The following is a 24,177-nucleotide window of genomic DNA, read 5'->3' on the forward strand; positions in this document are numbered from 1 at the left end:
GGCCTGGATTAGCTAGGCAGCACTGAGGCCCCTGCAGCAGCCTGCTTGGTGTACCTCAGTGTGCAAATGAAAGATTTCATTGTGAACTGGGTGTGCAACATTTGTGGTACAGAGACCGGGGTCACCCTCAGGGGGGCTTAGGAGTCACCAGTGTACAAACAGCAGCAGCTTTTACCTTGCTGCTGCAAGGTTAGTCCCTGCCCACCAAGTGCTAGTCCCAGTTGTAGGCACTTTGCACACATTTTTTTTTAATTTAATGAATCTTTATTGTTCAGATTATTACAATTGTTTCTCTTTTCCCCCCATAGCTCCCTTCCACCTGGTTCCCACCCCACCCTCTGCCTTTTACCCCCCTCATCCCACTGTCCTTATCCACGGGTGTACAATTTTTGTCCAGTTTCTTCCCGCATCCCCCATACTCCTTTCCCCCCGAGAATTGTCAATCCACACCTTTTCTATGTCCCTGATTCTATTATATTTACCAGTTTATTCTGTTCATCAGATTTTTTATTCACTTGATTTTTAGATTCCCTTGTTTATAGATATGTATTTGTTCATAATTTTTATCTTAACCTTTTTCGTCCTCCTCTTCTTAAAGAATACCTTTCAGCATTTCATATAATACTGGTTTGGTGGTGATGAACTCTTTATCTGCCCTTCCATTCTGAATGATAGCTTTGCTGGGTAGAGTAATCTTGGTTGTAGGTTCTTGCTATTTATCACTTTGAATATTTCTTGCCACTCCCTTCTGGCCTGCATAGTTTCTGTTGAGAAATCAGCTGACAGTCATATGGGTGCTCCCTTGTAGGTAACTGTTTTTCTCTTGCTGCTTTTAATATTCTCTCTTTGTCTTTTGCTTTTGGCATTTTAATTATGATGTGTCTTAGTGTGGTCCCCTTTGGATTCCTTTTGTTTGGGGTTCTCTGCGCTTTCTGGACTTGTAAGTCTATTTCTTTCACCAGGTGGGGGAAGTTTTCGGTCATTATTTCTTCAAATAGGTTTTCAGTATCTTGCTCTCTATCTTCCTCTGGCACCCCCATAATTCTGATGTTGGTATGCTTAAAGTTGTCCCAGAGGCTCCTTACACTATCTTTATATTTTTGGATGCTTTTTGCTTTTCTGGTTGACTGTTTTATTCTTCTTTGTATTTCAAATTTTTTACTTGATTCTTGCAATCCTCTAGCCTAGGGGTGTCGAACTCAATCAGAGAAGGGGCCAAAATCTAAAATCCAGCCTAAATCGCGGGCCGAATGGTTTACTGAACAGTCATAAACTGACAATGTCATAAACTGACAGCGGAGTGCAGTGATGACAGCGAGGTGCGGGCCACATTGCAAGGCCTGGCCGGCCAGATTTGGCCCGCGGGCCTTGTGTTTGACACATGTGCTCTAGCCTGTTGTTAGATCTTTGTATAATATTTTTTATTTCAGTCAGTGAATGTTTGATTTCTAGTTGATCCTTTTTCATATCCTTGAGGGTCTCGCTAAATTTATCAGCCTTTTCTAGAAAATTCTTGAAAAACCTTAAAACCGTGGTTTTGAACTCTATATCCAGTCGTTTGTTTTCCTCCATTTCTTTTATTTGTGACCTGCCTCTTTGTCTCCACATTTGGCTGCTTCCCTGAGTTGTAGAGTGGTTTTGTATGCTAGGTGTCCTATATGGCCTAGTGGCTCAGCCTCCCCAGTTACCAGAGGTGGACACTCTTGGTGCACCCCTTTGTGGACTGTGTGCACAGTCTTGTTGTAGTTAAGCCTTGATTGTTATTGGTATCACTGGGACGAATTGACCTCCAGGCCAATTGGCTGTGAGGATCAGCTGTGTGTGTATGCTGGGAGAACTGTGCTGGAGACACCCTTATGGGAGAAGACTTGCAAAAGCCTCTGTGCTCAGCTTGAATGGAGCAGTCTCAGGGTGGAGCAGACAGCATTGGTTTCCCATCAGCCCTGCCCTAATAGGCCCCTGTGTCTCAGTGTCCCATGGTAATCACTGCAAGCACCTCTGAGAGAAAGCCGCCCTCGAGTTCTGCCTGCTGCCAGACAGTCCAGTTTCTCTCCAATGTGTCTGGATCCCCAGAGTCTCACCTGGAACTGGAATTCAGTGCATTCGGGAGCTTTTGACTCTCTCCCTCTTGAGAAAGCCAACTGCCTACTCAGTTGCCCGCCCTCTCTGCGCACACCTTGATAACTCTGCCTTCGCAATTCCTCTGAGTCTCAGTGTGCTTTTCTCTTTCCTTCTAGTTGTAGAATTTCCACTCAGCCAGCCTTCCTGTGGTTCTGGATGATGTCCGTTTTATCTTATGTGTAGTTTTGAAATTGTTGTGTGAGTCAGTAGTTTAAGTGTTTACCTATGCCGCCATCTTGGTTTCTCCACACACATTTCTTTTTAATACAGAAGTACCCCCTTATCTGCTATTTCACTTTCTATGGCTTCAATTACCTGAGGTCAACCACAATAAATAAATAAATCAACAAATAAATAAATAAATAAATAAATAAATAAGTCCTGTCACAGGATCTTGGTGCTTGTCTTCAAGTAAACCTTATTTGACTTATCAGAACACATTCAGATAACTTTTACTACAGTGTATTGTTAACAGTTGTTCTATTGTACTATTAGTTATTGTTGGTAATATCTTACTTGCCTAATTTAAATATCAAACTTTATCATAGGTATGTGTGTATATGGAAAAAGCATGGTGTATATGGGGTTAGGTACTATTCACCATTTCAGACATCCACTGAGGGTCTTGGAACATATCCCCAGGAATATGGGGGAAGGGGCGCTATTTACCAAAAGCCCATGAAGAGGTCTTATTTTTCTCCACTTTAGAGATTACATCACCTGGCTAGTTCATCCCCAGCCTTGAAGCCCCTCCCTTCTCTGTCCCCTGCTAATGCTCCCTCGCCAGGGTTCTCTTATTCTGACAAGAGCAGTTTGCTCTTCCATAAACTAGATCAGAATTTGGTTGTCATGACTTCCCACTTTTCAGACTAGACTAAACTCTGGTGGGTAGGGAAAGCTTTTTGTAAAGCTTTTGATTATAGGAAGCTGCCTTTTCTACTCTGATCTTCCAAAGTGATCAGTGCTACAGAATGCAACAGAGAGTTTCAAGGAATTCCTTGGCCTAGGCAGCCTTCTCTGCCTGGAACCCACCCTTGCTCATTCATAGACATTTCCCGGACAGCCTCCTGTGCCAGTTAAGACCTGGGTGCTGGGGACAGAGAGAAAGGAAGGTGCCACTGCCCTGGCCAGGAACAGACCACAGAGATGTCGAGAAGAAGCTTTTGGACATGAGTCATCATCGTGCAGTGTGAGAAGTGGGCAGAGAGGGATTTCCAAAGTGCTCAGGCGGCACAAGGATCAAGTGACCAGCGGTGCCTGGGGAAGTCTGGGAGACACCACAAAGGAGGCGTCCCCCAGACTGACTCATGAAGAGAGAACGATTCCCTGTGCCTGGGTGATGGGCAGGGGACCTAGGGCATAGAGCCCTGGAGGCATGAGGAGCACGGTGTGTTGAGGGGACCAAGACTGGGGTAGAAAAGCATGGTCAGTTGGCAGCGTAAGCAAGGGCCATGTGGGGAAGGGTTCTGGAACCCCAGCCTAAGGCTGTGGCTTGTGGTCTGGGAGTGACAGAAGTCGTTAGAGCCCTAAGGACTGGGGCCACTGTGAAGGACACCTGTGCTCTGTGGGAAGGAGAGGCTTCCGTTAGCGAGATCCCCTGCGTCCTGGTCTGTAGTGTCCACAGTGGAAATCCTGGGGATCTTCAATTAAGGCTGAAGCATCAAAGGAGAGAAAGAGATTTTAATTCTGAAATCTGATTTCTGAAGCCAAACCAACAGGATTTATTGGTTGATTGGTGGTTAGAGCTAGGGGAGAAAGAGGATTTACACATCTGTAAATATTATACTATTTTGTCCTTATTTCAGTTCTAAGCAAAATCTCTTCCAGTTAAAATTCAGGCTTGTACCTGTTCTCCCCACGTTTCCTTTCTCTGCAGAAAACTGGAGACTCTCATTGAAAATTTGAATAACAACCCTCACAGCCTCAAACCCAGTTATGCTCTGAGTTATAGGTGGGTGAGGGGTTTTCTACAGGTAATATCATTTTAAGACATAAGCGTACCCCTAAAAAATTGTAACAACGCATTGTAAATCCTGTTTAAGAGTCTTATTAACAGATAAATTCTTTTAAAAATGACAGTTTCTTTTGTACAATAGCTGATGCTTTGACTGGATTCTCCTCTAACTGGCCCTCTGAAATTTTGATACTTAATTTAGACATATTTGCATGATGTTTCTCCTAAATACATCATAGGTCAGTAATTATCCCAGCACTGAGAACTAGCTCATGAATAGCTCCGCACTATTGTCACATCTCTGCCTCATGCAATTCTCCCCGGGTTCCTACAAGGCAAGCATTCTTGTCATTCTCTTTCCCTAGACATAGAAAATAAAATTCAAAGAGACAGTGGGTACATAGCTGGCTCAGTATTTGAAAATGCATGATGGAGCCATGTCTTAAATCCAGTCTTCTGATTTCCAACCCTGTGCCCTTTTTACTTTGTCATGCCATCTTCCCCCTGCCCTGCTCCTGGCAAAAATAAGCTGTAAAACAAACAAAAATCCTTTGGCCTTTATGATATTGGTTGTTTATTCTTCATTTTTCCTTGGTGCTTTCCTCTTAGAGATGTGACTGTCTCTTAGGATTTGAATTAGACTCCTTTACTAGGTGGTGCTGCAGTAACAAGCAACCCCAATCTCAGTGGCCTACGGCAATGAAAGATTATTACACATTCATATTACCTGTGGCTGTGGATTGAGGGCAACAGCTCTGGGCCCATGTGTTGTCTTCATTCCAGAGCTAAGTGGAATAAGAAGCTCCTATCAGGTCATGCTGTTCTTGCAGCAGAGAGAGAAAGTTCGATGGCTGAACCACACAGTCATTCTTAAATCTTAAACTCGGACATGGCATATGGCACAGGCACTTGTATTCCATTGATCAAAGCAATTCACGCAATCAGGCCTGATATCAGTGGGGCAGGAAAGCACCCATGTGGAAAGTGCTGTAAACACCACAAGTCACATGGTAGTGGACAGAGATGTGCAATGCCTCCTACGGGGAGGGTGGACAGTGTTTGGGAGCAGTAATTCAATGTTACACATGACTCCCCAAACTCCACAGTGCAACTCTGCTGGCACCCAAATGGTTGGGCACTTTCTTACCCCTTCTAAAATCTCAGGGGTCTTGCAATTTATTTCCATGAACTTGATCTCCAGACACAGCCTCTGAATTTTCATACCACTGTAATCGAATATTGATTGAGATTTAGAACCTTTATATAGACCTTTATTTTTTAATTTAATTGATGTTATAGTAAAAACAAACTCGGGATTATAATGTGATTTTGCTGGACGGGTAAGTGTTGGATCCAGGAAACTTGCAGTAGAAACCCCTGGGCATCTTGCTAGAGTAAGGACATAGCTCACCACACAGAGTCCTCCCCTACTCCTCCCCTGCCCCCTAGGTGTGTGCCTTGTGCTGCTCCAGCCAAGTGGCTGTTGTCATATCAGCACATGAAACAAATGCTTACTGAACAAAGGATTCTTTACATAGTAAGCATTTTCATAAAGATTTAAAACTGGATAACTTAACCATTTGCTCACTTGTTGACCAATTTAGATAAATTTTTATTCACACATAAAAATATAGTGAACATCCACTAAGTACTATCTTTGGGAAGTAAGGCCATTGAGGCAAAAGCATAGTTTGGGCTTTCAAGGAATTTAGGATCTCCTAAGGGAGCATTATCTGCAGTTTGGGAGCAATCCCATATGGTGATGGGAGTGGCGGCAGCAGAGAGATGGATCAGCTGAGCCTCAAGGATCAGAACATTCCTAGGAGGCGCCTTTCAGGCTGTGAGGAAATTGCTCACGTATTCAGGGAACTGGGAGTAACCCGGGTGTGGCTGGAGTGTGAGGTGTGGTAGGAGGAGAGGCTGATCCTCGGAGCAGAACAGGTTTTATCCAGGGCCAGTGCCTGAGCAGTCAGAGATTCTGCAGATCTGTCCCAGTCCTGACACCTGTCCTTGCCCTTTTTCAAAGTGGCTTTAAGGGAGGGGGAATGGTAGGCAGAAAGTCTACCTGAGACTGTCTTTGCACGTTAAATAGCCAGAATGTCTAACTTCAGGTCCTACTTTTAACTGTCTGTGCCTTAAACACCCCACCCCAAACCTCTTTCCCTCATTTGAGGGGCTGTCATATGAGGGGCTGTCACAATGAGCCCTGGCTCACCATCTCAAAGGCAGGCAACACATGGGCCCAAGCACCTAGCGCAGGGTGGAGTAGAGGGTGGAGGGCATAAAGATGAGGTTGGTACTTCATTGCCACCTAATCCACAGACTGATAAGGGGACAGACATGGCTCTGCTTCCCAGGCTTTACCAGAGGAGAGCTCTTGCACATGACAGAGTCACTTCCCAGTCCAAGCTATGAGTTCATCTAACCAGCCAACCCTGGAGGCAGGTGCAGCCGATCTGCCTGGCTCCAGAATCCACCTTCTTCCCTCCAAACTCAGAACCCTTTCAGCAGGAAGAAGCCCGGCACACACATTCTGGGAGAGGTGGGGCTCACACTGGGCCTCAAAACATGGATAGGTCTTCAGCAGGCAGAGATGCAAGTGAAGGGCATTCAAGTAAATGAACACGCAGAAGTAGGCATCCCAGATGACAGCAAGGGAAATCCCACCACAGAGAAGAGGGAGCTGACAGAGATAGACCAAAACCCAACTCCAAGGCCTGGGCCTGGACATGGGGAGGAGTCAAAAGAGTGAACAAGCATAGAACGTATTGAAATTCCCAAAATCAAATATTTCTGGGTTTGAAAATCTTATAAGGGGACTGGAGGCACCTCATCAAGTAGAACCTCAATCACATAGGGTACTCGTCACCTCTCAAGAAACCTCATAGTCCAGTTGCTTAATGAATTAATTAAATTCATTGGCCCAGCCTTGTTCTCTCAGAATTGGTTTGAATTTTCTTACATTTGTGGAAAAGGGAACAGGAAGAGGGCTCAGAATCATGGCCCCTGTATTAATTTGCTAGGGCTGCTGTAACAAGGTACCACAAAGTGAGTGACTTAAAAACAGACATTTATGTCTCACAGTTCTGGAAACCAGAAGCCTAAGATCAAGGTGTTGGTCTGATTGGGTCATTCTGAGTACTGTGGGGGAGGGGGAGGGGGAGATCTGTTTCAAGCCTGATCTTCGGTGGTCCCTGACTTGTGTACACATCACCCAATCTCTACCTTCCTGTTCACATTGAGTTTTCCCTGTGTGAGTGATGGTCTCCATGTCTAAATTTCCCCTTTTCATAAAGACACAGTCATATTGGATTAAGGCCCACCCTAATGACCTCATTTTAAACTTGACCACCTGCTAATAACCCTTTTTTCAAATAAGGTTACATTCATGGGTATTGGGCGGAGGCACAGCTCAACCCATAACAGTTACCAATTTGCTGTAGTTTCCAATACCCTCCTTGGCGTCCCATCAACAACACAGTAGAAAATTGAAGATAGTGTTTCAGGATCCTTCCAGATACCATCTTTTGTCCACCACAGAGGGGCAACCACCCTTGGTATGCTCAGTTAGACCCCTGAGTAGTGAGGGCCTCTGTGTGGAGAGATTCAGAGAGCAGCCAGGGCATCTGCCCTGCTTTCTGGGCAGACAGTGCTCCCCATGGGCATACGCTCTCAGGCGAGAGAAAGACCCAGCACACTGGTGTCTTCCAGACACCTGGAGAGGCAGCTCCTCATCCGTTATTACTCACAATGTCTACAAGAGTGGGCAAAAGCAGGTTTACAGTTGTTCATGTGGAAAAAGACATGATTATTACAATAACTCACAGCTGTAAACCTACTTTTGCCCAGCCCTGTGTGTGTATATGGTGGTTAACTACAGTTGAAATAGTACCTTAAGACATTTTCCAAAATTTGTAATAGATATTGTAAAAGATTTATGATACATTAGTGAAAGAAAGCACAATATGAAAGTTTGCATATGGTTTGATTTCAAACACACACACACATTTTTAACAGCTTTATTGAGATATAACTCCATATTTAAAGTCTACAGTTCATTGACTTTTACTATATTCATGAAGTTATGCAACCATCATCACAAGCAGTTGTGGAATATTTCACTACTCAAAAAAATAAACAAAGACCCTGTACCCCTTAGCTGTCATACTCCAAACCCTCATCCTCCCTGCCCCCAGCCCGAAATATCCACTAATCTACCTTCTGTCTCTATAGTTTTTCTCTGTCCCTACATTTTATACAACTGTATGTATATTTTAATTAGAAAAAAAATCGAACGGAACTGCACACTAGACGGGATGACTTTTACCAATGAATAGCAGGATTACAATTTTAATTTTCTTCCCTTTATTTGGGGTATTTTTCTAATTACACAATGAGCATGAATTGCTAATCAAAGGGGAAACATTTTATTTTTAAAATAAAGGGAACTAATCCTATTTAACTAGTCCTCATGGATTATTCTGAAAACTTGACCTAAATCATGATCTTATTTTACGGGGGCAAATGTTTCCAAGTTCCAAACAACTGACTTCAAATAGCACATTTGGAGCACAGTTGTTAGCAATGGAAATGTCGCATCGCACTGGTTTGTTCTGCACTGGATTTCCTAAGACCCGGCCCCCACAGCCTTGCATCCCACTCCTCAGGGTCTTCCCATCCTTAATCAGGTGATCTCTCTCAGCCTTCAACAAATTGTTGCTTGTCTCAAGTGAGAGACCCTATAATTAAACCACATCCTTTTGCCTCTTTAATAACATTGGAGACAGAGAGTATAATTCTATGAGGGGACGGAAGGAATATATAATTTAGTGTCCTTTTCCTGAGCCAGTATGAACTTCGTGCATGTAGCGTCTTGCATGCTTCAGGTGTAAAAAGTGGTCTGTTGTCTCAGCAAGTGCGTTATGTGAGCACAATGCATACTGAATCCATCTCACAGTCAGAGGCTCTTTGGATCTGTGTCTAGCATACTTGGTATTTCCAGATTCACCTTTCTTTGATGAATAGACTTGACACTGGAGGGAAATAAGCTTAGCTGGGTGAGATTCATGAGACAAATTGGGCCTAGCCACCATCACAGAAACTCATCTGTTGTCTTAGCTAGAAACCTGGGCTTCATCCTTGACTGGCCTGGTTCCTCTGTGCCTCACATCAGCTCAGTGGGACCCTAATCTTTCTGATTGGCCTCCTCTCCTTCAATCCCCACCCCAACTGCCCTGTACGTTACTCATCTGGGCAAAGGCAGCAGCCTCTGAATGGTTGCCTCCTTTCTGTCCCTTCCTGAGCAGACAATGAAGTTGATCCTCCACATGCTCCGAAGGTGCTTCATTATCTGACCCCCTCACCTGTCCAGTCTTGCCACCAACCAGTCCTCCCCATGTGTCCATGTTCCCACCTCAGCAGACCCCCATATTCCCTGGCATATTAGAGCCCCATCATGGGTTCTTAACCTGGATTCCATATGTGAATGTCCTAAAGGGACAGGGTGGGCAGCTCCCGAGGACCACACAAACACCACCTACTTTCCTACTTGATGTCCCTTTCTTGTGGCCCCATGGCTCTGCTTACCCAGCACTTTTCCGGTCGGGATTTCATTACTTGTTTATATACTTGCTGTCCCTTTCTGCCCTGCCTCCAGCACAATGTCCAGTCAACTCTTAGTAAATACTGGCAGAAGAAGGAAAGAGACCAGGAAGGGCACTGGGCCATTTTCTCTATGGAAAGCCCACAGTCAGTTGGGTGATGGGACAGTGTTGCTAATGGCTTCCTCTCAGAGCGCTGCCCCTGACTTGTGTACCCTCCAGAGGTGAACCCATGGATCTGTCTTCTTTGGTATGCTTACCGACATTTCCTCTAAGAGACTGCAGGCCCAGCTGTCAGGCATCTACATGGAGAAATCTAACTTCCATTTGCTGTGAGAATTTACTAGATGTGTAATGATTTTTAAATTACCTCTTGACAAATTTTGAGCTCTTTGTTTTTCTTCCATTCCCTTTCAGATTGATGCACTGAGTAAACGAAGCAAAGAAGCTGAGGCAGCCTTCTTGAATGTCTACAAAAGATTGATTGATGTTCCAGGTAAGACCATGCACTGATAACCCCCCCAGTGGGCATTGTGTCTGGAGAGTTGGTGGGTTTCGGGCTTATTCTTCTCAGCTTTCCTAAGAGAAATACACCATCAATGGCAAGAAACCAATGAGTTCTGGGAATTTTCCAAAACCCAAACTTTGGGTAGGTATGGAAATTAGATGCACTTGTGTTAAAGTCATCACATAACCTCTAGTGAATACTTTTGCAAATACGGAAAGTCAAATCAGTGGGGCCACCTTTAGTTTAAAATGCTGCACAATTTACAAGAAGAAATAGAACCTGTGGAGTGCTGTGCAGACACCGTGGATGTTCGTGTTTCTGGGCTGGATGATTCCACATTCAGGAATAGCCCTAATAGGGTACCTCAAATACCTCACTCTCCTCCCAGGTCATCCAGGGAGCCAGTAACCTCTGGTCACATTTTTCACTTACAGTTTATAGCCAAGGGCAAGTGGTAGCCCAATTAGCTACAACCAAGTACTGCATGTGGATTACTGACATGACTAGAACTACTTTAACAACGCAAAACAGCTACAGGTCTCCTTTATATCTGAGATTGCATTTTAATTCAGGTCTCCTGGGGGCTTTGCTGTACCATTTGGGAGCCGGGATTAAAAGAGGTCACCCCAAGCAAGGGGCAGCAGAAAGCACTTTGGGCAACATTCTCTTGCCAGAGCCTTGTTCTAAGGTCTTTGTCACATTCCTTTTCCTGTCTGGACCTCAGTTTTCTCATCTTTGAAATGGAAGAGTGTAAAGGAACAGCCTCATGGTAGAGAATGGTTTTCTTTGTTCTAAATAAACTTTTGCTGTCAATGGAGCTTATCCAGCACTTAGTTCCAAATTCTGGCTTTTTTACTTTCTGCAAGAGTTTGTAACCAACTGGGGGTTCCCTGAAGACTGGCTGAGGCTCACGAAAAGGCTTCTTCACAGCCAACGGGTCATTGGATGCCCATGGTGTGGCCTTTTCTCGGGTACTGGCACCTCAGTGGTCCCACTGGCATGATCTTATGCAAATACAAGTTTTATGTTGATGACTTAGTTGAAAGGAGTCTGGCTTGTTTCATCTTTGCCAAGGACCAGAGCCTTTTGCTGCTGTTTTCTAAATAACCTACACTCTCCTTTTTTAAAGTCCAGCTTTTACTTAGGTTTTTCCTTAGTGAAGTTTCTCAGATGGGCAGCCACTTTAACAAAGTGTTAGGTTTCTTTTTTCTGCCATTATTTTCCATCCTAATTTCTCATAGAAAAAAATGAGAACATATTTTTCATCAAGGATCTCCACCTGAGCGGACCTTCTTCATGTCCGTATATTATTTTTATAGAATTTTTATTATACTCTGGCCACATATTTACATTCTGCTTTTTTCACTTAACACTATACTATCAGCATTTTTCCCATTGGTGATATTCTTTGTAATTATCATCTTTGGCTGCAATTTCAACTTAAGACGATGGAAGCAAATAATGTTCCATGTTTTCTGTAATAAAAGTCAATCAAGTCCATCTGCATGCCACATAGATCACTTTTACCCACATCCAGGTATTTCTTTCTTACACCTGCTGTGGTCTGACAGTTCTCACAACTTCCTTGAGAAGCATGAGTGGAGCTGGGAGCACTCTACCTGTGTTTTGAAGTCCTGCTGCTCAGATGAAGTAATCTTGCGGCTGAGCTTTACAGGAAGGGCTTGGTCAATAGCGTTGCATTTACTGACAGTCACACAGTTGTGGGGAGTCAGATACCTTAACTGTCTGTGCTTCAGTCCCGCCAAACCCAGAAATATTGGTGGGGTGCATTAAGTCTTCTCGTTTCAAGAAACATCAACTCACACTATTTCAGAAAACTACAGGAAGCTCTTGGGAATGATGAGACTGGTATTTCAGGTTTGTGCCATGTGGCCCAGCTCCAGGAGCCAGGAAGAGCCAACCAACCACCCCAGGAAGAGGCAGAGCCAGAGTCCCAGGCCTTGGAGACTGGCACAGTAACCTGGCTGAACCAGTCCCCACTTGCCACCTCTTCCAGAAATTTTATTTATTTGTGAGTTTTCTTGTTTTTTATCTGCTGGTCCTACTCGAAGGAAAGCTCCATGAGGAAAGCCTGTGTTTTCCCTCTATGGTATGTCAGACCTCTGAAGCAGGGTCTGGCATACCACAGTTGTGGCATGTTGAAGGACACAATGAGTCCATCAACCCAGGGCCACACTGGAGTCCTCCGGAGCTGAATTGGCAAAAGGTCACATCAATAGCTCTAAAAGCTTTATCTCTGGCCTGTTCTCCCTTTTGCATGTCAGCTTGCATACCCAGCAACCTCCTGGACACATACCCAGCCTCCTGGGGTGGCTGTTGGTACCCGAAAACCACCCAGTGTGTCCAGAGGAAACCTTACTGAGTTCCTTCTCTTGGGGAGCTGCACATGCCAATCACTGAGTCACCAAGTCCCAGCCATTCTTCCTTCAGAATGTTCTTGACTCCATCCACTTCTCTCCATCCCAACTTCTGCCCTCCACTTGCAGTTCAGGCCCCCTCATGTCTACAGTATTATGACCCCAGGCTTCATGCTTGCAGGGTTGCCTCCTTCTAGCCCAGGGGTCTTCAAACTACGGCCCGTGGGCCACATGCGGCCCACAGAGGAGTCTGATCCGGCCCGCCAGGTTTTTTGGGCAGTGAGCGCAGCCGAGGTGTTACAGTAGGAATTAGTAGTTCATATAGTCCGGCCCTCCAGCTCTCTGAGGGACCGTGATCTGGCCCCCACTTTAAAAAGTTTGAGGACCCCTGTTCTAGCCCATTCTCCAGACGGCCGGCAAGCCAGGCCCCTTCTCAGCTCAAGTCATCTCACTCCCGAGGTGAACTTGTTGAGACACTGCTTCCTGACCTCCAGGTTTGGCTCAGGTGTGCCCTTCTCACACACACATGTCCCACTCCCAACAGCCTGTGTTCCCTCTGTTACAACTACTTGGGTCTTAGCTGTTTTCCTTTCTGGCTGGGCAGAGTGACTGGAGCAATGTGGTCTTGTCCCTAATTATTTCTCTAGTGTCTACCCCAGTGCCTGCCAAGTAGCAGAAACTCCATAAATATTTGTCAAACGAATGAATGGATCAAATTATTTCTTCAAATGTTTTCTGAGGTTTTTTTGGTCTCAGGCTTTAATTGTGAAGTTGACACTTTCCACCGAGGGAGAGCACGCTGGAGCATTCTAATGACCTCAATGGCAAGAGAACAGAATGTATCTTTCCTTGACTTGAGGCTGTATAATAATTCTTTGAACTCTCATTTTGCTTCATGTCACTCTATAAAGATTTACCTGCCTAAAGACATTTATATGACACTTAGCATTTGGGGTTCATCAGAACAGCATGTGCACTTCAGAGGCCTTGTCTTTGTGGCTGGCACTGACATCCAAAAGCTGTGTTTGGTTCAGTAGCTGTCCTGATGGCATCCCAAGCTTTATACACTCAGCACAAAGCATGGAATCTCCCTCCACTCCCACCCATTCCCACCTGCCTCCTCTCCTTCAGTGGTGTGACTCAGCTCTTCCCTCTTCTTCATCGTCCACAGTCAGTATCCCAAAGTTATTTTTCCTCTCAAATGCTCCTTCTTATTAAAGACACTTAATCAACATTTAAATACGCACTCATCCTGATGAGTCCTCTGAATAGTTAAACTAGTTAAGAACTGATGTATGTGTTCTCATTTGCTACCAGATTGCTCTGCATTCCCTAGTTAATTTTAGAGTATTTTAAGGTGCTTTTTGTTATAAATATTCTACTACTTCAGCCAAAGCACACTCTCCTTCCACACTGCTCTGACCCTTGTTCCCTGGAACTTCTTAGTCGGCACCTTAGACACCATCCCCTTGCTTCAGTTACAGCACTAGAGCAGTGAGCAAAGCAATCAGATAACTTCCTGTTCTCATGGACTTTAGAGTCTGGTGGGAATGTGGGCATTAAAAAGTAATTACACAAGTAATTATTGAATTTTAGGTGTGGTAAGTGCTTGGAAGGCAGAGCCTATTGGGCATAAGAATGTAGAATGGGTAGGATTGGGCAGACTCAAAGGCAGTGAGCAGTGCCCTGGAGCAGTGAGCTTGTGAATAGGAAGAGGAGAGGGCAGTAAGGAGTGGCCAGACACTACATGGTCCAAACGAAGACACTGCCAGTAGTCAGAAGTTACACCGGAGTAAAGGGCATACACCAGTGCGGTCACCCCGCTGCAAAGGCAGGTAGAGGCCTTGTAAATTGTGTGAAGGGTTCTGGACTTCAACAGACAAACCATCAATTAGTTTTAAGCAGAGCAATAACATGATCATATCTATTGTATATAATAAAAAAGTCATCCTGACTGCAATTTGGACAACAGATTTGGAAAGAAGTCCAAGGTGATGTGGGAAGAGAGAGATGAGGTCACTAGGTTTCAGGTGGCAGGAGTGAAGTTGGAGAGAAATGGATGGGTGTCAGCTATCTGTAGGAGGTAGAGAGGATGGTTGAAAAGTGACGAGGGTAGCTTTAGCCCAGAACTCAGTTAACACAGAACTCAGTTAACACAGTTATTTCCTCCGTCTGTGGGTAACAATACTTATGTGGTTTACTTGTTTACATGTCTTTCAAAATTAAAAGGAAGATCAATAAAAGGTTTAGAGAATTAGCCTCCCACTTCTAATTATAATTGAAAATTAGAATTGTTTTAATTGAAAGTGTTCTTTGACTTTATTGTCAGCATCATAGCAGAAAGAGGGAAGTTTTGAATTCATAAATAAGTTGTAGTTTTATGCCTTTAATCTATATGGCTTCACCTGTCCTTTTATCTCAGGCTGGATTTTTAGATCATAATTAGAGGCTTGGTGCACAGATTCGTGCATCAGTGAGTTCCTTCAGCCTGGCCTGCACTCTTGCAATCCGGGACCTCTTGGGGGATGTCAGACTGCCTGTTTCGGCTTGTTCCCCACCGGCCAGGCTGAGGGACCCCACTGGTGCACGAATGCGTGCATATAAGATCTTTGCATATAAGATCTTTGATTAATCTCTTGCCACCCTCCTCCCTTCCCGCTGAGATTCCATGCCTGTGTATTGAGCGTTTGCCCCCTGGTGGTCAGTGCATGTCATAGCTATTAGTTAAGCGGTCAAAATGGTCACTTGGGCCTTTATTTAGAGAGATGTATATGATCAGCAGGGATAGCTCAAACTTGCAAATATTTAATTTTTTTACTTTAATACACCTCTTATACTTATTACTTTGCTAACAATTAGTCATGCGGTAAAGCATTCTAGCCATCTGCCAATAACATGACTTAATAAGGGCACTTGGGTGAAGCACACCCTTCCCCCTACCCTCCCAGATGGGGAGTTCCTCTAACCAGGGGGCCAGGGTCTTGCTGTGGAATCTGTATTTGTGGGTGAGAGCAGAGTTCAGTGACTATCTGTTAACAACAGTGGTGCAAGAAAGGATTCAAAGTGTGTTGTTTAATTAGTCATTTTCACGCATTCCCAGGGCCAGCACTTGTGTGCAGGTCATTGTGTGCCAGGCACTGGATGTGCACTAAAGATACAAATGGAGGTGAAACTTGGCCCAGCCCTCCCTCAGGCGGCTTCTATGTGGGTACTGTACTTTTGAGAAACTATTCCATAATTAAACAGATTAAAAAAGCAGCTTCCATCCCTTACTGTAACGAAATAAGGAACAAACATCTCTGCTCTTAAAATGTGATCCTCTCAGATAGCTGGAAATATTCTGGAATGACCTCCTTAAAGACTCTTGCATAGCTGAAATTTTACTGTGCTCTGAGCATAGTTAAGATGGCATGCATAATCTGCCAGAAATTAACCTTGCGTGGGTGACTTACTCTTGCTTCTTGATACTTTTCGGATTTTTTACAATGAGCATGCGTTTATTTCAACAATCGAGGGAAGAGCTTAAATAAGTAAAATACTCAACTTGCCATCTTAGTTTCTGAATAGGCCTTATTAATGGATTGCAGATAACTTAAGCAGAGGTCATTTGAGTATTTGTCCACATTTAGTAATCTTTATAAGTTATTTGTTCCAGAAACATCTCAGTAATCATTTTTGTTTGTCTGTTTTTAAGTTCCCAGAAAGGAGAAAAGGAGACAAAGTTGGTGGAGCTGCCGCCTGTGCGTTGGTATTGCAGAACTCTGCTTTGGTTGCAGCGTTCATGCAAGTTCTCCTGGCCTCTGTGCCTCTTCTGCCCCCCGCCCCCATATAAAGAGAATCATCTTTCACTCCTTGCTAAGATGTGGTTTACATCCTACAGACACAAACCCTTCAAACATGAAGGCAGTGCCTGGAAGAGTTTATTTTAAGATTTAAATCTTAGGAAGCACATTACCAGTGGTATAAAATATTCATTGACTCATGCATGCAACACTATTAGAACTCAGTGTTTCATGACTGATTCCCCCACTTTATGTCCGTAGAGTAACTGGCCTGCGATCGACGGTAGGCGGTGTTCATGTTGGGAGCCCATTTTGTAGGACACTCCATTTTCAGAACCACTCACAAATGCCCCTGCTCTGAGGCGCTCCTGGGACCACATTTTGGTGTCTATTTAGGACACTCTTCTCTCCTGGTGAATATCCCTATTAGTGTAGCATTGGAGAATCCAGAAATCAAGTGGAACGTCATTCTTGAGAACTGCTTTTTAATGCTCCTTCATAAGGATAAAATAGTAATCCAGGCTTTTGTACTCCACCCTGGTTTCAAATGAGAATACAATATGGGTTATAATTAGAAAGCACTGTTCTTTTCATTCTTCTTTCTTCTTCCCTGTCTGTCTCTCATTCAGGGATCCCATAGCAAGACTCCTGGAAAAAAGTGTCAGAATCTTGGGATTGGGCCCTGACCAGCACACTCAGCTGGTTAGGTGGCATCCTGTGCACCCAAAGTTTGTTGGTTCATATGCCCAGGTTTCGGACTTGATTCCCGGTAGAGAGCTTTCAGGAAGCAGCAGTCAATGTTTCAGTCTGACATTGATGTCTCCCTCCCGCCCTTTTACCTTCCCTTCTTTCTCCCCTCCTTCCTCCCTCTCCCTTTTCTTCTCTCTCTCTCAAAAAATAAATTTAAAATCTTTTTTTTTAACTCTTAGGATTGGTTAGAAATACCCCTTGCTTCTTCTACCAAGATTTTAATCAATGGACCACTTGGTAGCATTTTTTAAGGCTGTGGAAATATGGCTGCTCCAGCTGGATCCTGTAAGGCTAGTCCAGTCCATGTATTCTACATCTCCTGGTGTTGGCAGAGGAGCCAATGCCCAGGCCCCTCCAGAGAACTCTATAACCTCAGGTGCCCAGATGGCAGGATTCCCTTTACACAGTCTCAGTTTGCCTTGACGAAACATGTTCATTCTAAGAATCAACCACCAGCACCATAATGGGACTGAGGCTGTAGCAGGGCTGCAGCCTCCGAACGAAGGTGTGGGTTGCTGATGCCCTCCTGCCCCCTCCCTGGGTGCAGGACTGAGCTGCTCCGAAGCAGCCAGGGGGCCAGAGGATGGACATTATGCTCTACCGACACTGGAACCCAGACAAGGAGGCAAATTTCTCACCCTCCTTGGACAGGTTAAAACAAATTTGGGGCCTGATCAGCTTCTCCATTTTGTACACCATATGTCTGCAGGCTGAGGAAATAGCTGTAAGTACACATTATAAAGAAAGGCACATGTGACAAGATGGGTATCAGAACTGCTTATCGCTGCTTTTGTCTGCCTGCCCATTTCAGGGCTCTCCCTCTGTCCCTCGACACTGAGCTGTCGTGTGGGGGCTCACACGCAGAGACGGGGAATCCTTGGTTCACTTGCGTGGGGCAGTGTGTCACCTCTATCCCCCCTTGCCGTAACTGGGGTGGTCCTGGCACACTTGATATCTAGACAGCTTTTCATCAGTTGCTCATCAGCATGCTAATTGCTATATGACTAATTATGCCCTGAATTCCAGTTGATTTTCTTAATGAGACAGCTGGGTTAATTATGTAATCGTATGATTACATTAGCCTAGAGTGCCCTGGCAAAAAGTAACGTCTGCTGCACTGTGATGTCATCGCAGGGATGGCACTCTCTAGGGGCACATTCACCCTCCGGCTGATGGCAGGGGACAGCCCCACTGCCTACAGACCCCTCGCTCAAGCAGGGCCTTAGGTTGTGTGAGGTTGTTCTTCTCATTCCTCATAACATAAGGAAAAGCAGTTCATCACTGGCCTGGCTTTCTCCAACACACCATGCTGCCGCCCCTCCCCAACACACCTCGGACCCACCTGGTCACCCCCCCTTATCGGAAGCCCTGCTATTTTCAGCCTTTGTTCTTCATGAAGTCAGCAGTGTCCTCTTCCTTCTTCAGGACTTGTCTCCACCAAGACATTGGGGCTTATCAGGGTGTGATAGTGACAGGGAATCCAAAACAGAACGTGCCCAAGTCCCTGGAGAACCACAGTAAGTTAGTTTCCATAGAGTCTACACAGCATAGACTGGCCCCAAGCTTATGCCCACTGACCATACTGGTACTACTTCAGACCGACTCTTCACTCTGATCTCTGTTGTGGTCAGACGAGGATGACATCTTCCAGCCACTGGCCAGCTTTCTACTTACCTCACCATCATAGAAAGTCCTCTGAGAGCCAATCTGCCTGCTGAGCCCACTGCACCTGGTTATACGCCTCCTTCCCCGACTTTCATGGAAACCTCTCTTCCTCTGCAGGATCTCAGTCTTTTTGTTTTCTCTACTTACATTCTCCCCCTAGATGACTTCTGATATCTGTTAGGCTCTCAAACTCCACACGACCACAGGAGAACAGGTTCCCCACAAGCCCTCCCAGGAAGGTAAATGGCATCACCATTCATGCAGTGGCTTAGCTCACAAATGGCAGGAGTCAGCCTGAATTCCTTTCCCTTACACCTTATAGCCAGTCTATCAGTTAAGTCCTGTTGACCCAGCCTCCAGAATATACCCCAAATTCGACCACTCATATTATCTCCCGCCAACCTATACAAGCCGCCATTACCTCTTGGCTCACCACCTTCACTCACCCCTCCTTTGCAGAGCAGCCAAATGGGTCTAAGTCAGTGGTCTGCAAACTGCTTTTACTCATATATCAGAGCAGGGCATTTTTAGTGACTTTTGTTAGTATTATCTTTTACCTTTAGGCCTGTGATGCATTCTGAGTTAATTTTGATGTATGGTATAGTGTAAGGGTCAAGTTTCATTGAAAAATTAATGGATGGTATATGTGTGAGATTTTTTTTCTGGACTCTTATTTCATTGACCTGTATATCTATCCTTATATTAGTCTCATACTAAGAGTACTATAGCTTTATAATCAGTCTTCAAATTAGGTAATGCAAATCCTTTATCTTCTATCTTGTTTTTCAAATTTGTTTTGGCTAGTTAAGTTTCTATATACATTTTCGATTTAGCTTGTCAGTCTAATTATACTATTAATTAGAGTGAACAGAGTTTTAGAATCTTTATTGTGAACTTTTTCTTCTTTCAGTTCTGTTAGTTTTTAATTCATGTTTTTTAAAGCTTTACACAGCCATGTCTTGTTTTTTAATTATATCTGACAATCTGCCTTTTAAGTAAAATGTTTGATTTTTTACATTTAACATAATTGTGTATATAGATGGGTTTAAATCTACCATCTTCCTATTTGTTTTCTAATTGTCTTACCTGTTTTTTGTTTTATTTTTTCTGCTTTATTTTGACTATTTTTATTATCTTATTCTATTTCCCCACTTGTCTTACTAGCTATAACTCTTCATTTTATTTTCTCAGTGGTTACTTTAAGGTTTACATTAAGCATCTTTAATTTATCACATTATACCTTCAAATAATAAAATACTACTTCACATACAATGTGAGAATATTATAATACATTTCTATTTTCTCCTTCCTGTTCTTTGTGTACTGTTATTTAACTTCTAAATATGTTTTAACACTACAATACATTATACTATTTTTGCTTTTAAATAGTCAGTTATCTTGTAATGAAATTTAAAATGAGAAAAATAGTATTATACCCATATATTTACTATTTGGGTGTTGTTTATTCCTTTGTGTAGATCCAGGTTTCCATCTAGCAGCATTCTCTTTTAAAATCATTTCCTTTAAAATTTCTTATAGTGTACTATTAGGTACACTGGCAATGCATTCTGCCAGCTTTTGTTCAATTGAAACAGAAAAATCTCTACCTTGTCCTCATATTGGGAGGCTATATTTTGTTGAGTATAAAATTGTATGTTGGTAGTTTTTGTTTTCATTTTCCTCTCAGACAGGAGGTCTCCAGTTAATCTTTCTTCCCACCCCCCCCCCCCCCATATATAACGATTAGAGGCCCGGTGCATGAAATTTGTGCATGGGGGAGGAGGGGTCCCCTCAACCCAGCCTGTACCCTCTCCAATCCAGGACCACTTGGAGATATCCGACTGCCAATTTAGGCCTGATCCCTTTCACAATCCCGGACCACTGGCTCCTAATCGCTCACCTGCCTGCCTGCCTGGTCGCCTCTAACTGGCCCCTCGGCCAACCTGGTTGTCCCCAACTGCCTCTCCTAATGGCCTGGTCAACCCCCCCACCCCCCACCCCCCCTCCAGCCTAGTCACCCCATGCAGCCTGCTGTTCAGTCATTTGGTCATCCCTCGCTAACCCCCCTGCTGGCCTGGTCACCCCACACAGCCTGCTTTATTCAGTTGTTCGGCCATCCTTCACTAATCCCCCCTGCCAGCCTGGTCATAGGCAGCCATCTTGTGAAGGCATGATGGTTAATTTGCATATTATGTTTTTATTATATAGGATTCTTCTGGCTTTTAATAATTTCACTTTATTCTTGTTTTCAGCAATTAAATTTTGCTTATCTGCATTCTTTGTACTTAATCTACTTGGATTTTGTTGAATTCCTTGGATTTTTAGATTTATAGCTTTTACCAAATTTGGAAATTTCACCAGGGTTTCTCCATATACACTTCTAGTACTTTTCTGGGGCGTGTATATTATATAGTTGTTTCACAGGTTGCTGAGGTTTTAGTAACTTTTTTCTCCAGTTTCTTCTCTATGCCTCTGTTCGGACAGTTTTTATGACTCTCTTTGAATTCACTATTTTTCTTTTGCTGTGTTTAAGCCAGTCTAGGGAGGTGTGGGGTTTTTTTTGTTGTTGTTTTTTTCTTCTTTCATTTTAAATACTATATTTTAAGCCCCAGAATCCCATTTGACTCTTCTTTATACTCTCTTTCCTTATTGTATTTTTCTTTAAATCCTTAAGTATGCTATAGTAGCTGTTTTCATTTTTGTCAACCACTCCCATTATCTCTTGTCATTTCTGGTTTTGTTTTTATTAACTGGTCCATCCCCCACAACCCGATTATCCTTCTTCTTTGCATGTGTAGTAAGTTTGGATATTGGACATTGTAATTGTTAACTGGATTTTTTTTTTTTTAAAGAGTGTTGAAATTTGTTTTGTCAAGCAGTTAAATTACTTTGCAGATCAGCTTGATCATTCTAAGGCTTATTTTTAAGTTTTTAGGGGATGGATCTGGAGTAGCCTTTACTTTAGGGTTACTTAATACTTAATTACAAAAGATATGTTTTGGTGTGGACCTTCTTGCTGTTCAACAAATCTCTCCACTACGGCTGGTTACAACTCAAAAATCTCTGTGAACTCTGGGCTTGTTCACTTAGGCCTTCGTTGTGGTTCTTTGCCCAGCCTTGGGTAGTTTCACCCTATGAAAATGTGTGCATCATGTCTTTTAGCAACAGGCTCTTGATTACTCCTCTGCAGATTCCTCTAGCTCTTTCTCTGCATATCTTCTCCTTTCCATTACTATGCCCTACAAATTCCAAATACCTTCCATCCTCTATCTTCTCAACTCAGAAAGACCCATGCTGCCCTAACCATTTTGTCTCAGTAGTTAGAGCATCAGCCCTCGGCCTGAAGGGTGATAGGTTCGAATCTAATCAAGGGAGGTGCCTCGGTTGCAGGCTCAATCCCTTGCCCTGGGTCGGGGTGCATGTGGGAGGCAACCAATGTGTCTCTCTGACATCGATGTTTCTCTGTCTCCTCCACACACTCTAAAATATCAATGGAAAAAATAGCCTCGTGTAAGGATTAACAACAACAACAAAAAGGACCGATGCTCTGCTTGGGGTACCCCTTCCCAGCGCTGCAGTCTAGAAAGTGTTTCCTGGCAAAAAGTCAGATGGCCGTAGGCTCACCTCATTCGTTTCCCTTCTCTCAGGGATCACTGTCCTGCCTTGCCAATTGTCGAATAACAAAAATGGTTATTTCGTAGTTTGCCTAGTATTCTACTAATAGTTGTTTATAGCCAGAGGGCAAGTCCAATACTGGCTAATTTGTCATGACCAGAAGCCTCCAAGTTTTGTTATTTTTATTCTTGATTTTAATGGATGTCATAAATGGCTGGAAAAGATAACTCACAAAGATACATAGATCCAATAAAAGCAATACATTATTGGCTATCTTTATAAAAAGTTGGTTTATACTTTTGAAACCTGTGTACCCGTTATACTATTTGTTGAAATTCAACTAGTACATTTCGATTTTTCCTGATTTCAATTTTTCTTGCCAACTAGTCAGAAGATACTGTATTTTTCATATTAGTAATAAATTATTTGAAACTTTTTTTGGCAAATATTTCATCAGGTTTGAGTTGGTTGGTAATAGGTAACATTTATTGAGTGTTAACTCCATGCCTGGAAGTTTTCTAAGTGTATGCACATAATATCTTTTGTAATTAAGTAACTTGTCTAAAGTTGTACAGCCAGTTAAATGGCAGAGCTGGGATTTGAACACATGCAATCTGTCCCATAGTCTACACCATTATGCATGTTCTCAGACATTGAGACATTTTTTTAATATATATTTTATTGATTTTTTTTTTTTTTTTACAGAGAGGAAGGGAGAGGGATAGAGAGTTAGAAACATGTATGAGAGAGAAACATCGATCAGCTGACTCCTGCACACCCCCTACTGGGAATGTGCCCGCAACCAAGGTACATGCCCTTGACCAGATCGAACCTGGGACCCTTGAGTCCACAGGCTGACGCTGTATCCACTGAGCCAAACCAGTTAGGGCACATTGAGACATTTTTGAAGAGGATGTTGTCTTTGCACAAAAGTTTATATAATGATGGGAAATTTTCCAAATGTCCACTTTTAGAATGTTCTTACTATAGATGAATCTCTTTCAAGAAGTAATAATTTTCCCACTAAGTATTAAAACATCACATGGATTTCAAAGACATGGTTTATGTTGGTTTATTGTTGTTGTTTTAATGTTGTCAGAGAACATATGACTGATAGCCATCTGCTGTCACAGAATGGGCAGCTAATTTGGAACACTTAACTTTCTAAAAGAAAATTATATAACTTATCTTTAAGCTTAAAACTCTTAGAAACTTTACAACTAGAAAACCAACAATTTTTTGTGGTTCAAAGAATTGCAGTATTTCTTTCTCATGCCCCAGTCACTCGTCTTGCCCCAGTCCTATTCTCTGATGGTTTTTCCCATCAGCAATAGAATTGAATCCAGACTCTGTCCTCGGGCTTTCTTCAGCATTGTATTTTTGTGAGACGGATGTGCCGCTACCTACTGCACTAACAGGATACCTCAGATAATGTGTTTTCAGCTCTAGGGTTCTATTTTATTCTTCACATATTCTATTTCTCTCCTTGATTGTGCTCATGTTTTTGTTTAATCTTTGAGCATGGGCCTTCCTCCCTGACCACTTGTGCTTTGCCACTCTCCTTCCCTTTGTTGCAGCCTTATCAGCTTCTCTCTACCTTGAATATCCACGTTCACATCCCTTTGCAATGCCGTCTCGTCTCCTCTGCCCAGCATCTTCCTGTATTTCCCCTCCACCACCCGGTTCCCCATTCAGTGTCACCTCCTCCAAGAGACCCTCCCTGCCAGCCTGTCTCCAGTACCCATTCCCCACTTTCCACACCTTTTTTTCTCTCTTCCTCATGCTTGGCAGTCCTTAAAAGTAT

At 43.4% G+C, this 24,177-nt stretch overlaps 1 protein-coding gene across 17 annotated transcripts in view; it reads left to right on the forward strand.

Moving 5' to 3' along the window:
• Positions 1-24,177, forward strand: part of CUX1 (cut like homeobox 1) — a 351,459-nt gene that overhangs the window by 185,096 nt on the left and 142,186 nt on the right. For all 17 annotated transcript variants that reach the window (XM_084881495.1, XM_084881496.1, XM_084881501.1 and 14 more), the window contains one exon: positions 10,093-10,171. In XM_084881495.1, the coding sequence (XP_084737621.1) occupies positions 10,093-10,171 (79 nt within the window). The remainder of the gene's footprint in view (positions 1-10,092; positions 10,172-24,177) is intronic.

Source organism: Pipistrellus hanaki (genome assembly GCF_964339955.1).
Source record: "Pipistrellus hanaki genome assembly, chromosome: 4".
NCBI classification, from domain to species: Eukaryota; Metazoa; Chordata; class Mammalia; order Chiroptera; family Vespertilionidae; genus Pipistrellus; species Pipistrellus hanaki.